The sequence below is a fragment of the Symphalangus syndactylus genome, chromosome 9 (assembly GCF_028878055.3).
Source record: "Symphalangus syndactylus isolate Jambi chromosome 9, NHGRI_mSymSyn1-v2.1_pri, whole genome shotgun sequence".
NCBI classification, from domain to species: Eukaryota; Metazoa; Chordata; class Mammalia; order Primates; family Hylobatidae; genus Symphalangus; species Symphalangus syndactylus.
Genome location: NC_072431.2, coordinates 41,953,598 through 41,969,099, shown reverse-complemented (window position 1 = coordinate 41,969,099; position 15,502 = coordinate 41,953,598). Strand labels below are relative to the sequence as shown.

Genomic DNA, 15,502 nt, shown 5'->3' with positions numbered 1-15,502 from the left:
ATTCTGAAGAATCACTTCCCATATATTGACACCAATAAGTTTTTAAGAATAGCCAAAGATTTCTATATTTTATCCCAATTACTCTTTTATAGTACACATATTATCATTTTAAAAATCAGGGGTGATGTGTAAAAAGGAGATGGAAAGAAAATTGAGACCTGTATAGCAGCAAATCTCTTGTTGCTTTAAGATATCCATTTGGGGCCAGGTGTGGTGGCTCATGCCTATAATCCCAGCACTTTGGGAGGCCGAGGCAGGCAGATCACTTGAGGTCAGGAGTTTGTGTCTAGCCTGGCCAACATGGTGAAACCACATCCCTACTAAAAATACAAAAAAATTAGCCGGGCGTGGTGGCGGGCGCCTGTAGTCCCAGCGACTTGGGAGGCTGAGGCAGGAGAATGGTGTGAACCCAGGAGGTGGAGCTTGCAGTGAGCCGAGATCTTGCCACTGCACCCCAGCCTCGGCAACAGAGCGAGACTCTGTCTCAAAAAAAAAAAAAAAAGGAAAAAAAGGTTGATAAAAGAAAGCTGACATAAGATCTACAAAATTTTACTGCTGGTCTATGTATTCAATCAATCTATATGGATTTAAGTTACATTTTCTTCAGTGTAAGGGTACTGAAGGATTCAATGATTAAATAACCTTTAAGAAAATAACGAACTAATGAGAGATGCAGGTAGGTACCTCTACCTCAATAATAGGTACTGACAAAGAGAAGGTAATATCTTTTAGAGTTGAGTCTAATGTGAATGTCCAATTTTATCATCTGTAAATGAGGATAATATTAGTAGCACTCATAGATGTTATTACCAATAAGTTAATGTATGTTCAGCAATTGAAACAATGGCTGGCAAATAGTAGATGCCCTCCAAGTGATATCTAATTAAGTTGCCTAATGATAATATTTGTAATATTGTGTTCAGACATAATGGTTTCCTACTCTAGGCTGATTCTAGAATAAAAAGCAATAATCATTTAATTAATAGAATTTTTTGCTGGACATATAAATTTAATCTATGTAGTAAAATCAACAGCAAGAAAAACAAAGATGAGAAAATTCTCTGGAGTGTTTCCAGTGTTTGTGTAAGTAGAAGCTATATTTCATATAATCCATTAAGAATGGCAAAGGAAAATTTTTTTTTTTTTTTTTTTTGGTAGAGACAGGGTCTCACTATGTTGCAGAGGTTGGTCTCAAACTCCTGGGCTCAAACAGTCCTCCTGCCTTGGCTCCCAAAGTGCTAGGATTACAGGTGTGAACCACCATGTTTGGCCAGAAAAGTGATTCTTTATGAAGGGTTTTTACACTTAAAATGTATACATTCTAGGACTATAGAGGTAAATTACTTGAGTTCACTTCTTTGAAAAAGAATATATTTGGCCGGATGTAGTGGCTCATGACTGTAATCCCAGCATTTTGGGAGGCTGAGGCGGGCAGATCACTTGAGGTCAGGAATTTGAGACCAGCCTGGCCAACATGGTGAAACCCCATCTTTACTTGGGTAAATATTTGGGTATATTTACCCAAATATACAAAAATTAGCCTGGTGTCATGACACATGCCAGTAGTCCCAGCTACTAGGAAGGCTGAGGCAGCAGGATCACTTGGATCTGGGAGGTGGAGGTTGCAGTGGGCTGAGATTGAGCCACCACACTCCAGCCTGAGCAACAAATTGAGACCCTGTCTCAAAAAAAAAAAAAATTGGTATTGGGAAAAAAAGGACATTAATTTTAAACCCAAGTAATTGTGAAGCTTTGTCTTATTCAAACATATTTATCCCCTTATTTCTAAATCCTTAGATCTTGGGTGTGGGGACTTACCTTAGGGAAGGGGTTGCAGGGGAGCTGGAATGACATGATTGCATTGCCAAAAATACATCAAACAGATACATATATGAATATAAAATCAGAGAAATTTAGTTTTCTGATATACGTATTCTATTCCTGGAGACTAAGAAAGTATAAAAATGAGGGTAGAATTAAACTTGTGTATTGTAAGACAATATAGAAGCTCTATCTTTTTCTAATAGTAAAATTCTTGTATAAATAATTTATAACTCACCCGTTTGGATTTCAATTCACTGGTCAATGAACTAGATTCTTCAGAGGTATTTTTATTCCCTGCTTTAAGAACATCAGGAGAAGGAACTATGAGTTTCATGTAAGTTTCCTTTTTGGCTTGATTTACCAAAGATAAAGGTTTCACATTGGACACCAATCCCGTAGACTGTATTACACTGGTGTGTTTGTTCACAGATTCCTCCTTTGCCTGAGAGCTTTGGAAAATAAATGGAAGCTGCTGTGACAAAACCTGAGGCTGCTTCTGCTGGGATTGGAATGAGTGAGTCTGGGATTCAGACGCAAGAGGTAATGGCTGGTGTATTCTTTTTTCCTGGGCTTTTTCAGTTGCTTTCTGTCCATCTGCTTTTGGGTCTGAAATACCATGTAATAGCACCTAGAAGTAAAAATGAAAAGGTAAGTTCCTAACATCTATTAAGACAAAGACTATCAAGCAGTAAAACCTGGAGATAAAAACGGGTACTTTAAAAGTGTTCTTAATGCTTTATGATAATATCTAAAAATCTAAAAATTCGTAAAAGAAGTATTGTATGTCCCTTTAAAAATATTTCTTCATCTTCTTTCTTGGGCAAAAGTATGAACTCAAAGTAATGATTCACTTTAAAACTACAGACTTTGAGAGTCAAGATAAACCAGTTAATTCCTAAATATGAATAATGTTTGGATACTGTCCATGAAAAAAATTATACCTGGTTGTTACTTTTGTGTTGTGCTTCACTCTCTGAATCAGAATCATCATCTTCACTTTCTTCAATACTTTGCTCTTCTTCTTCATCTTCTTCTAGATCATCTGAATCACTACTACTAATGCCTTCACTTGAGGTGTCTGATGATGTGCCTGAATCACTATCACTGTTGCTAGAACTTTCCATTGCTTTCTTCCTTGGTTTCTGGATAATGACAAGGTAGTTGGCAAGACTTTATTTTTGGAAAACATTCAAGTTTCAATAAAGGTGTACTCTTTTTAATTTTCAAATGATATTTTCAATCTCAAAATGTCATTGTAGGGAAAAGTCACATATTGTAAGGATAATTATTTAACAAACTGATCAACTTAACTTACATGACAGAACTCCTTAATGAAAAGTGCAAGCTCTGTCATGTAGAATATTGAAAATATCAATATAGCATATGTGTAGATGTACTCATATGGCTGTTATTCTTCAAAATGTATGACAGATTAAAAAGATCAATTCACAAAATAATTCCAACTATGATACATACATCAAAAGGTACACATTTAGCTTTAGTCTTCTTTCTTTTTGCAGACAGTGAGTCAGTAGCCAAACATTTCCCTATAACATGCCGCATACACGTTTCTAGGTATGTCCAAGACTGAGTCCTTGCCTTCAAGAAACTTACTAGTGCTGGTGATAGGGGAGTGTAGACCGATGCTTAGTATAAAAGCAAATTATTCCATATAATAATAAGTGCTGTAGAGAAGATAAAGTAGGGTAGCAAAAGACTTATGGGGCTGCTTTAGTTAGGGTCAAGGAATTTAACTGTTTATGTTTCATTTCAGAAAAGATTTAAAAAAAGGTAGAAGATGAGGTAGATAAATATGAAGAGAGAGATTTATTTTTGGAACATTGAAGACTCTGCAAGAAAAATAAAATCCAAAGCTGGTAGAAAGTGGTATTAGGTCACATAAAAGTGAAGTTTTGTGTTCAAGAACACATAATAGTAGTGGATAAAAAGAGGAAAAATCATGAGATGAATTATAACAAATTAACAAACCAATCAATTAACTTATAAAAGAACTCCTCAATAAAAAGTACAAGCTCTGTCATGTAGATTATTGAAAATATTTATAATTATTTAACAATGGGAAAGTTAAAATTTCACCAATAGAAAGACTGAAAAGGAGAAACACTGAAATGATGGAGCAACAAGATTAAGTACAATCTAGGAACATTTTAATGGCATTTGCTGATAAAGAACAAAATATAGAAAGAATAACAATAAATTACAAAAGCTATGATCTTAACAGAAATACATCCTTTCATGACTACTCGGGATTGGGGAATGAAATACAGTAATATATCTCCACAACAGAAAGCCAAATTGAAGCCATGGTTACAGATTGCAAATCTATAGTCTTTTTATTGTGTCTTTTGAACACTGATTCAGGTAACATTCATATGAGTGAGGAGAGTCACTCCCGCCATTATATTCCGTTCGCAATGACTCTGTTTTTTTTTTTTGTTTTTGGAGACAGTCTTGCTCTGTCGCCCAGGCTGGAGTACAGTGGCACGACCTCAGCTCACTGCAACCTCTGCCTCCCAGCTTCAAGCAATTGTCTGCCTCAGTCTCCTGAGTAGCTGGGATTACAGGCGCCTGTCACCACGCTAATTTTTGTATTTTTAGTAGAGACGGGATTTCCCCATCTTGGCCAGGCTGGTCTTGAACTCCTAACCTCATGATGCACCCGCCTCGGCCTCCCAAAGTGCTGGGATTACAGGTGTGAGCCACCACGTCTGGCCTTGCAATGAATCTGTTTTAACTGCTCCAAACTAGCTACCCGAAGGCCTCTTTCAAAGATACACACTTCAATAAGCAGACTAATAGTTCCCATCATTTCTCGAGTTTTCTTCCCTCAAAGTAGGGCAGACAGGAATGAGAAACTGAATTGGAATTGTATGGGTACCACAAGATGAGAAAGATCACAAGGTAGAGATTAAAGGGAAATAATAATATATTAATATTAAGACTACCATTTATTTGTCAAAGAAACAGCTACTTCTTTGCAACCAAAATCTGTTGTAGTTTTCTAAGCATGTATAGCAAGACCATGAAAATCATAAGGTACCTAAACTGGAATTAACATTTTTGTTTTAGTAAGGGATAAGAAAGAAAAGAAATAAGAGAGCTACAGTGATTTAGCAGAGAAAAATTAACTCCTATTTAAACGCCCAAGGAATAAAGTGTATAGCTTTTTATTTAAAGATGGCATGAGAAATGGGGACTATACTCCCCAGGAACAGTCATCCAGAGGTACTGGTTCTGAAGCTTTAGGGTGCATAACATTCCTGAGTCCCACTTCTAAACAGGGCACTTAATGTGATTCTGATGCAGGGAGTCTCTGCTGAGCATACTTTGGCCATGTGTAAAGAGTTCTATTTTTATAAGGTAACACATTTAGTACTCATTAAAACAAATAGAAATGAGAAGACAAGTGTGAGTATCACAGAAATAGGGAAAAGGTGGGTTTGTATCACCAGTTTCATTAGAGTATATATGTGTCATTTCCACAAATAATTAGCTAGTAAGTCTCTTTTCTCTCATTTAAAATGTTTTACTACTACAAAAATTTTTAATTTAAAACATTTTTTTTTAAATGAGTCAGGGTTTCACTTTGTCACCTACGCTGGAGTGCAATGGTGCTTTCATAGCTCACTGTAGCCTTGAACTCCTGGGCTCAAGCGATTCTCCTGCCTCAGCCTTCAACTAGTTGGGACTATAAGCTAAAACATTTTAAAAGTTAGTCTTCTTAGGTTTATCAAAAAGTGATCGAAGAACAGCTTATTAATTTTCCCCCATCCAATCTGGGAAAACTTTTCAGAACCTTATCCTTGAACCTTCATTTCACTGTATACTTATTTCTTTTAATAACAAAACAAATACACATTCAAGGCTATGATGTACCAGGCATAGTTGCTCAAGTCTCTGGGGATACAAGGGTGTGAGAAACAGACACCACCTCTGCCTAGTGAGAACTAGAATAAGAGAATCAACAAACAATTTAAATAAACGTTTTGAGTGACTAATACCATAAGTAAAACAGAATAACTGGATAGACAATGTGTGCTGGGGTTTTGCTTTACATGTAGTCATCAGGTAAGACATCTCTGAACTGAGACCTAAGGGAGAGCAAGAGCCAATCACCCGAGGACATAAGAGAAGAGCCTTTCAAGATGGGAAATAGCAAAGGAAAAAGCCACCAGCTAGAAGTGGGTTGAGTGTGTTCAAAAATGAAAAGGTCAGCAGACCAGTTACAGCACAGTGAACCAGGGAGACAGTGGTAGGAAATAAGCATGGATGAACTGGTGGAGGTCAGATCACACAGCTCTTATAAGCCATGGCAAGGACTTTATTCCCAGGGGGATAGAACACTAGTGGAGGGAGTGATACCATTTGATGTATACTTCCCCCTCATTTTCTTATTGTGGTAAAATACACGTAACATAAAATTTACTATCTTAACCATTTTAAGGTGTATGGTTCAGTGATATTAAATACATTCATAATGTTGTGCAAACATCAGTGCCATCCATCCTATAAAACTGAAATTCTATACCTATTAAACACTAACTTCCCATCCCTCCTTCCATGCTAGCCACTGGCAACAATCATTCTACTTCGGTCTGTAATTCTGATGAGTCTAAGTACCTCAAATAAGTGGAATCATACAGTACAGCATTTGTCCTTTTGCATCTGGTTTACTTCACTTTGTATAATAATGTCCTCAAGGTTCATCCATGTGGTAGCAAATGTTAGAATTTCCTTCCTTTTTAAAGCTGGATAATATTAACATGTATGTATGTATGTATACACATGTGCCTCCCCACATATTTTGCTTATCCAGTTATCTGTTGATAGACACTTTGGTTGTGTCTACATTTCAGCTATTGTGAACAATGCTGCTATGGGTATGGGTATACAGATACCTCTTTGAGACCCTGCTTTCAATTTTGGGTGGTATATACCCAGAAGTAGAATTGCAGAATCACATGGTAATTCAATTTTTCATTTTTTGAGGAGCTGCCATACTGTTTTCCACAGTGGCAGTACCACTTACTATTCCCTAACATGTAATACTTTCAAACCATAAAAAACCAGAGATGTTTTTAAAGGCTATTTTGGTTGCTGTGGTAAGAAGAACTTGTACGACAGTAGGGATAAAACTCGTTCAACCTTGAATTGTTTTATTCTTTTCTTAACAGGCTGTATATTTTAGTCTTAGTTTAATTATTTAATTAAAATATCAATATTTATTCTAAATGTATATGCAGACTATATGAGGGGATTGGACTTAATCAATGACTTTCAATGAGAATGGCTAAGTACCCCACCTCCCATGGGAGGCATCAAAATTAGCTGAAGAACTTTTTTTTCAAACTACACGTGAAAAGAATGAATGAAGCAACTTTTTAAAAAAAGTTTTGAAAACTGAAAAAATACTGGGTGAAAAAGTATAGGATTTTCTTCTTTAGTTCCAATGCCCTTTATCTCCATTTTACTTGAACAACCCACTCCCACAAACTCATGCTGAACCACGTATCATCTGAAAGTGCTGTTCTTTTGAAATCGTAAGTTCTAGTATGCCTCACTTGAACAGACAATCTCTCTATAATGTTATTTCCGCTTAGTTGCCTTAGACACTACTATGGTACCTCAGAATCCGTCTCTAAAACTGGGTAGAAAGAGCTGCCTCTGAGTTTTCAGTATGTTCTCCTAGTAACAGTTTTTAGTATGACAGCACTGATTCTGTTTAGGAATGTCAATGTAGATTCCTCATTAGAACTAAGTACAGGAACTGTGTTATACCCATGCCTCCAAGGTCTTGTACAATGCCTTACACATTGTAGAGGCACCAGAGATTTTACTTGATTTTAGCACTACTTCTTAAGAGGTAGGATAGCATAAGGGTTAAAAGCATGGGCATTTAACTTTTAGAAGCACATATAAAAATACATCCAATGATATGATGTCTGGGATTTGGTTCAAAATAGAATGGGAATCAGAAATGGATGGTTTCAGTCAGTGTCTGGCATCAGAGAAACCGGCAGTAGCTCAGAGACAGTGCTTACACTAATGAGACTGCCATTGAAACAAATCCTATGGGAGAAGAGCCAAGAGCAGGTACAGAAGGACAGGTGGAGAGTATGACACTGATACCTGTGTCCCTGGGAGGAAACAATTAAGAATCTTTTATCATGTTTGCTTGAGTGCTCAGTGGTGTGGGTTGAAAGGGAAAGAAAATGGTTGTCTTGGGGCCTATGTACGGTACTTTTGCATTTTTGTGATGGGTACCGTCAAGCTTCTTAGCATTACCAGATGGCCTTCCCCCAAGTCTTCATATAACCATGCCGTACTCTGGAAAATGTTTTCTATTGAGAAGGAAATTTAAAGATTTAGAGGAAATATATCTATGAAATATGCTCAGCAAAAGAAAATAAATGTATTTGTTCAGTTTTTTTCATTTGTTCTGGAAAATATATGGAGCTTGATGCTGTCTTGAAAAAGGATAAAGAAAAGTTTGATAAAGTAGTTCTTAGGATTAAAAATTGGTGTATAAGAGACATGTAGTTCAGATTTAATGTTCGGATCAACATTATGTGCCATCAGTGACTACCCATATCTTGCTATTCTTGTTGTGATGTATCAGAAGCTTCCTGTCACAATATTACAGCTGAGATGGTGAAGAACATCATGTGTGTAGGATCACAAACTTTTGATTCTCTTCCACTGGAAAACCAGGCCCTGAAAGCAGTTTTTATAAAACATAGAAGAGAAGACACAACTCTTATCTTTGTTTCCCAAATGTTTGCAGTTGATGACAAGGCTTTAACTGGGATCTCTCATTCAAGAAGAAATTAAAAATTGGGGCAGATCAAATCCACTGATAAGAGTGTTCTAATACATAATATGCTAGATCATATAGTTAGAGGCTTCTCAGCTTACTTGGTTAGATAAATGAAACCTGGACTCAAAGATGACCTACATTTTATAAAATTGAGATGTCACAGCTTCTGGCATAATGTGGAAGAGGGAATCCAAAAGTGTAGAGTGATCAGAATGTAGAAGTGAATTTACCACCTGCAAGCTGCATACCCACCCTACTTCTGGAACCAATGATAGAGCCAACAAGATTGACTCAGGAGGAAGAAATCGCATTAACAATCTGAACAGGAAAAAGTTAACATAAAGAATTATTGATTAATAACAGAAGATTAACTACTAAGAGGGATAAAGTGACCTCTAAATAATACAGGAAAAGGAGATGTAGGGAATATGTACTTTTTGTAGGGCTAAGGTAGAGTAATGAAGTAAAGATAACCTTTGAAAAGGGACTTTTTCCTCCAACCCCTCCATTCACCCAAGGCTAAGTTTCAGACTTTGTGGGAGAGGATGTGGCTATTGCCCACTGGATGGCAGAGAAACTCAATGAGGCATCACAGTCAAGGCTGACACACACAAAACACTGCTTGCTAAGATACCAGAAAAACATGGCTGGGAACCTGTCAGCTACAGTGGCAGTAAAATTGGCTTGAAAGCCACCTACTTTCCAAAACTTGATAGTGAACTGCCTGCTGAGATGCCAATGAAACTCACTAGATAGTGTATACTACTGGGTCTCCCGACCACCACTGGATCTCCTGGACACCACCAGTAGAGAAGCTGTCAGCAGGCAAGCCACCCATTGGCAGCCACAGCATAAGAAAAAGAAGAAAACACTAGAACCAGAAAAAGAAGTCCCAGCCACATGTGGTGGTTCATGCCTGCAATCCCAGCACTTTGGGAGGCTGAGGCGGTGGACCCCTTGAGCTCCGGTATTCAAGACCAGCCTTGGCAACATAGTGAGATCCCATCTCTGCAAAAAATATAAAAATTATCTGGGTGTGGTAGCATGCACCTGTAGTCCCAGCTACTAGGGAAGCTAAGGTGGGAGGATAACTTAAGCCTAGGAGGTGGAAGTTGCACTGGGCTGAGATTCTGCCACTATACTCCAGCCAGTGCAACAGAGCCAGACCCTGTCAAAGGAGAAGAAGAAAGAAGAAAAGAAGAAAGAAAAAAGAAGAAAGAAGAAGAAGAAAAAGAAGTACCATCTTCCAGTGTTCTTCCAGGACCTTCTACTAACAAGGACTAAGATTGCAAGAAGTGGCAAAGAAGAAAAGAGTGATTTAGAGCTGAGAGGCAACAAATTGATAACTTGCAAAGTTGGGGATATACATGAAATAAAACTGGCCATGATGTGACAACTGTTGAAGCTGAATAATAGGTACAAATGATTATTCTGTCTACTTTGTATATTTGAAAGTTTCCATAATAAAAGGTTTTCTTATTCAGTCTTTTCTAATGCACAGGAGTTAACCCACTTACTCTCAAATCCTGGCTCAGTCACTTAGTGGCTAATTATTTTGGTGCTTTGCTTCTCCATTTGTAATAACAGTAGCTACTTCATTTCAGATATAGGGAGGAGTTAAAAGTTATATGGAAAGCAATTAGAGCAGAGCTGATACGCAGTAAATTCTCAATACATTTTATCTATTATTACTATTTGTATTATTGATACTGGTACTGACACCATAAAGCACGTATCTATAAAAATAAAAGTTGGTAATTCATAAGAAATTAAACCATAGATTCTGTTGATTTGACCTTCAGAATGCTCATCTTATATATAGATCTGTTATATATTAGTCCTTCCAAGAACAACTTACCTTATCTTTGATTTTGTCAACTCTAGCATCCAAAGGCTGGTTTTTGCTTTGTTCCTGATTACATTTTCGATTTCCTCCACCTGAGCTTGTACTTTTAGTTTGTCCCATGGAACTTGAAGCAGTAGTGGATAGTACAGATGTGTTGATACCAATTACAGATGATGTATTACTTCCATTTATTGACCCATTTACACCTTGAAAATAAAAATAAACATGTTTATACAATGGAATATTATTACATCATTTAAAAATGAAGTACAGATATATGTACAGTTGGATGAACTTGAAAACATGATAAGTGAAAGAAGACAGAAAAGGTCATATTGTATGATTCCATCTATATGAAATATTCAGAACAGGTAAACCTATAGGGACAAAGTGAAAACTGATGGTTTCCAGGGGCTGAGGGAGAGGGGAATGGGAAGCAACTGCTTAATGGGTACAAAGTTTCCTTTTGCAGTGATAAAAATGTTTCAGAACAAGATAGAGGTGGTGGTTGTACAACATTGCAAATGCATTAAATACCACTAAATTATTCACTTTAAGATGGCTAATATTATGTTAAGTGAATTTCACCTCAATTAAACAAAATGTTTAGAAAGATAATGAAATGCAAATGTTCTCCTTTTAGAACAAACTTTGTAAAACACTTCAGTGAAAACAAAGATAATAAACCATCTAAAATGTTGTTATAATTTTCAAATTATATTCTAACAAGTTATTAATTGCAGAAATATTAGTGATCATTTAAAAAAAGTACTAGGTTATTAGTTTTAATGAAGCTAATACTTAATTACAGAAGAAGTAACACACTATATTGGGTTACATATAGGGAGCTAATGAAATACAGAGGAAAAAACAGTAGAATTGGGCCAAAATCCTGACTAGGCCACATCCATATGTAAGTAGTATTTTCTTGAACAACTTATTTGACCTTGGCTGTAAAATTAAAATACTTCTAATCTCAAAGAATTATTGTAAGAATTAAGCAAGAAAATGTGAAAAGGTCTAGCATAACACTATAAAACTGTTATTAAGGCTGGGTGTGGTGGCCTACGCTTGTAATCCCAGTGCTTGGGGAGGCTGAGGTGTGAGTATTGCTTGAGGCCAGAAGTCTGAGACCACTGGAAACACAGAGACCCTGTTGCTACAAAAAATAAAAATAAAATTTAAACATGTAGCTGTGCATAGTGGTACATGACTGTAGTCCTTGGGAGGCTGAGGCAGGAGGATTGCTTGAGCCCAGGAGGATGAGGCTACAGTACGCTATGATCACACAACTGTACTCCAGCCTGGGCAAAAGAGTGAGAACTTGTCTCTATTAAAACAAACAAACAAACAAACAAACAAACAAAAAACAAAAAGGTATTAAACCTGAACATTATGAAAATAATATTAGAATGGAAGATTTATAGTACTTCACTTATGTTAATGTGGTTACCTTTTTCGGGACCATTTCGATTACTTTTTCCTGAAGTCCTTGAATGGAATGAAGGAGAATCATGATTCTGGGCTGGGGGAGCAAATAGTGGTGGAATTCCCAGTAATGGTGGAAAGAAGGTTGCTCCTGTACGAGTATGAGTATCAGTTGTTCGCCACCATTCTGCACCTCAAAACCAAACAAACCAACCAAACAAAAATATATAAATTAACTTTCCAGATAATGTCACAATGGCTTTCTATGTTTTATTTAAAAAAAATTCAAGTTTCATCTTGGAACAAAACTGCTGAATTACTCATACTTCTGATCGTTTTCCTAATTCTAAACAGTAGAACTTGTACACTTATCACTCTTCTCATTAGGCCAGTATCTAAGGATCTTCACTTGGCAGCTTTGTAGAGTTCAAGCTTGTAAAGGACAAAGGTAGTCCATAGTTTAAAAAATGAAAGTGAAAACTTGGAATATAAAAGAAGTATTTCACTCTTTGATGACTTATCCCATAACTTTTCTCATCTGTTTTAAACCCTTAGAATTTAAGTTTACATCTACAACTTATGTTAAGATTTTCCTCAAATTACATACAATATAAATCTGGCTCTGATAAATCAGTTAGTCTAAATAATAATATAAGACTACTGTAATCCACTACACCTCAAGTACATTTATGGAAGAAAACTTCGATACTTAAAGATAACCATAAATATAGCAAAATCAGTAGGCCTTTTTATGTTCTAAAAAATAAGTTCTCAAAGGAGATTTCAAAAACAAGTAATTTCACATTAAAATTTGAAAGATTTATAAAGCCTCTCTCCTTAAAGTTAATGATGAAAGCCTGAATTTTGTTTTTACTTCCACTCATTAATTACAGATAACAATGATTGTTTTATTGATATAAAATGACCAGTGGTAGAAAATCATTCAATAAAAGGTAAATACTTAAATAGTGCCTCTTAAAGTTTTAGAAAAGGAAATAAAACAAATTTTATACATTTTTCAAGGAAGGATGAAGTAATCTTGTATTGCCCCATTTAAAATCTCAAAAACAATCTTCTCCAACTGGCCAGTCTGCTAGATTACCAAATCAGTTATTATCTTTCAGACCAATCTTCCAAAAGATATGGGGTATTTTTCATTGACTGTGGCAACCATAAGAACATTAGAGGAAAAAACCCCACAACAATACAGTACGGGAAAAACTCAAAATTGTCAGTCTATTGTATTATATAATATTAAAATTTTTTCTAGGAATATCCTTCATTAAAAATAGAATGTAAAATGGTATGCACCTTCATTATCTAACGGCAAAATCTGGTTTAAAAGAAAAATGAAATTTTCATGGTAGCTGCCAGTCTCAAAGGTCTAAAAAACAGTATAAGCAGAAAACTGCAAAAGCTATTCTTCTGCACTGCAGGAAGGCATTACTAGTAAAATGACATCAATGTATATCCAGCCATGCCTGAACAATGGGAACTGAACCAAGAATAACTATACAAAAGCATTGATCATTTATCCACTGTTTAGATGAAAGATGTACATTTAGATAGGAAGAAAAAAGTATGTGTTTTGGGCTTGTATCACACAATCTTGTTATTTATAGGTTTGAAAGCTAGGTTCTACCTAGCTGATAAAAACTTACTGTACGGAGGACCAGGCACAGTGGTTCACACTCGTAATCCCAGAGCTTTGGGAGGCTGAGGTGAGAGGTTCACTTGAGGCCAGGAATTTGAGATCAGCCTTGGGCAACAGAGAGAGACCCTGTTGCTATAAAAAATTTTAAAAAGCAGGGAGGGACTGAGGTTTTCCAAAGATATTTATATAATTTAATACAGAGTCTGTAATTAAAGTGGAATTCATAAGACTTTGTAAACAACCAAAAAATTGGTAAGGTAATCAAAGTGTGTAATAAGATTCAAATATTTTAGACATAATCAAACTCAGAGAAAAACATTTTAAAAAGTACTGGAGAATGTCAATGGTAAATAAGCACATAGCTGGTGTGGTGGTGTACTTCTGTAATCCTCACTACTCGGGAGGCTGAGGCACAAGAATCACTTGAGCCTGGGAAATGGAGGTTGCATGAGCTGAGATTGCGCCACTGCATTCTACAGCCTGGGTGACGGAGTGAAACTCTCTCAAAGAAAAACAAAAAAGTAAAGAAGCACACAGTAGAGATTAGAGAAAACAATGGGAAAATGTGTGTTATAAATAACCTGACACCACAGAAGAAAATACAAAACAATAAGATCAGTTAAATAAAAAGATGTGAACGGTAGAGCTTCTGACTATAAACTTTACAAATGTCTGATATTATTTCATAGGAAATAATTTTTGTTAAGTGACAAGCTTGTCTTCCAAATTTAGGAAAATAAACAAAATTTAGTCACAAACCAGCTTGCTGATAAAATGAAAAATACAAAATAAGGATTACATAAATCAGCATATGGTAAATTTCTAAGTATATTCAAAAGAAAGAACAGCATAGTAGCAACATTTAACTCTTTTTGTGTGTGTGTGTGTGTGTCCCAGGCTGGAGTGCAGTGGCCTGATATGGGCTCATTGCAACCTCCATCTCCCGGATTCAAGTGATTCTCTTGCCTCAGCCTCCGGGGTAGCTGGGATTACAGGCATGCACCACCATGCCTGGCTAATTTTCGTAGTTTTGGTAGAGATGAGGTTTGGCCATGTTGGTGAGGCCTCAAGTGATCCGCCTGCCTTGGCCTCCCAAAATGATGGGATTACAGGCATGAGGCACCACGGCCAGCCAATATTTGACATATTTAACTCAAAGATTCTATTAATATTATTTCAGAGGACATAATAGATCTCAATTTGAACCTAGAAGATTTAACAGAATTTAAAATCGTTCATACTTGATAGAGCCAAAAATGCTTTGCAAAAATTCATGGTAATTTAATACAAAAATTAATTACAAAAAAGTACAAATATTTTTTAAATTATCATGAAATAGTATTTCAATATAAAATGGAAATAATTTTATTATGCTAATATCATTAAATAATTTTACAATTATTGATTTAATCTGAAATGCATACTTTAGAAAGTGCATAAAATGTAAAAATAAATTATTCCTCATTAAAAATTCCTAGTAATATCTTCCTGTTGTATCCTCATTTATTTACTGGGCAATTTAAAAGTCTGGCAATTTGGTTACCCTTCTGAATAAAGCCAGTTATAGAAAATTTATAGTTAAGTTACTGTACGAAATCTGCAAATTAAACAAAATGAATCTTTGAAAGCTAGGCATAGTCTCTGCCCATTTGGCAAAAAGTATGCTCATCTAGGCATACTTTTATCACTAAAGACTCTGTCTTGTAATTGTCTGTTCATCTATCTCCTAAAAACTGTAAGCAACATATAATATACTATGTTTATTCTTCTGTTTCTGGCCTTGTGTGCAGAGCATAGTAGATGCCCAAAGAATTTTGTACATTAAATGAATAAGTGAATATTTTGGCTGGGGAAGCTATCAAATTTTTTTCTATATAGTAGAAGTATCAACATTACTGAATTCCAGATGAGT

At 36.0% G+C, this 15,502-nt stretch overlaps 1 protein-coding gene across 24 annotated transcripts in view; it reads right to left on the bottom strand.

The window, feature by feature from the left end:
• The window catches only part of BAZ2B (bromodomain adjacent to zinc finger domain 2B), a 419,408-nt gene that overhangs the window by 138,310 nt on the left and 265,596 nt on the right, over positions 1 to 15,502 (bottom strand). For 18 of the 24 annotated variants that reach the window (XM_063645961.1, XM_063645969.1, XM_063645960.1 and 15 more), the window contains 4 exons: positions 11,962 to 12,129; positions 10,521 to 10,714; positions 2,766 to 2,966; positions 2,060 to 2,452 (listed from right to left, as the gene is read on the bottom strand). In XM_063645961.1, the coding sequence (XP_063502031.1) occupies positions 2,060 to 2,452; positions 2,766 to 2,966; positions 10,521 to 10,714; positions 11,962 to 12,129 (956 nt within the window). The remainder of the gene's footprint in view (positions 1 to 2,059; positions 2,453 to 2,765; positions 2,967 to 10,520; positions 10,715 to 11,961; positions 12,130 to 15,502) is intronic. The other 6 variants (XM_063645981.1, XM_063645980.1, XM_063645965.1 and 3 more) reach the window with 1 other exon arrangement.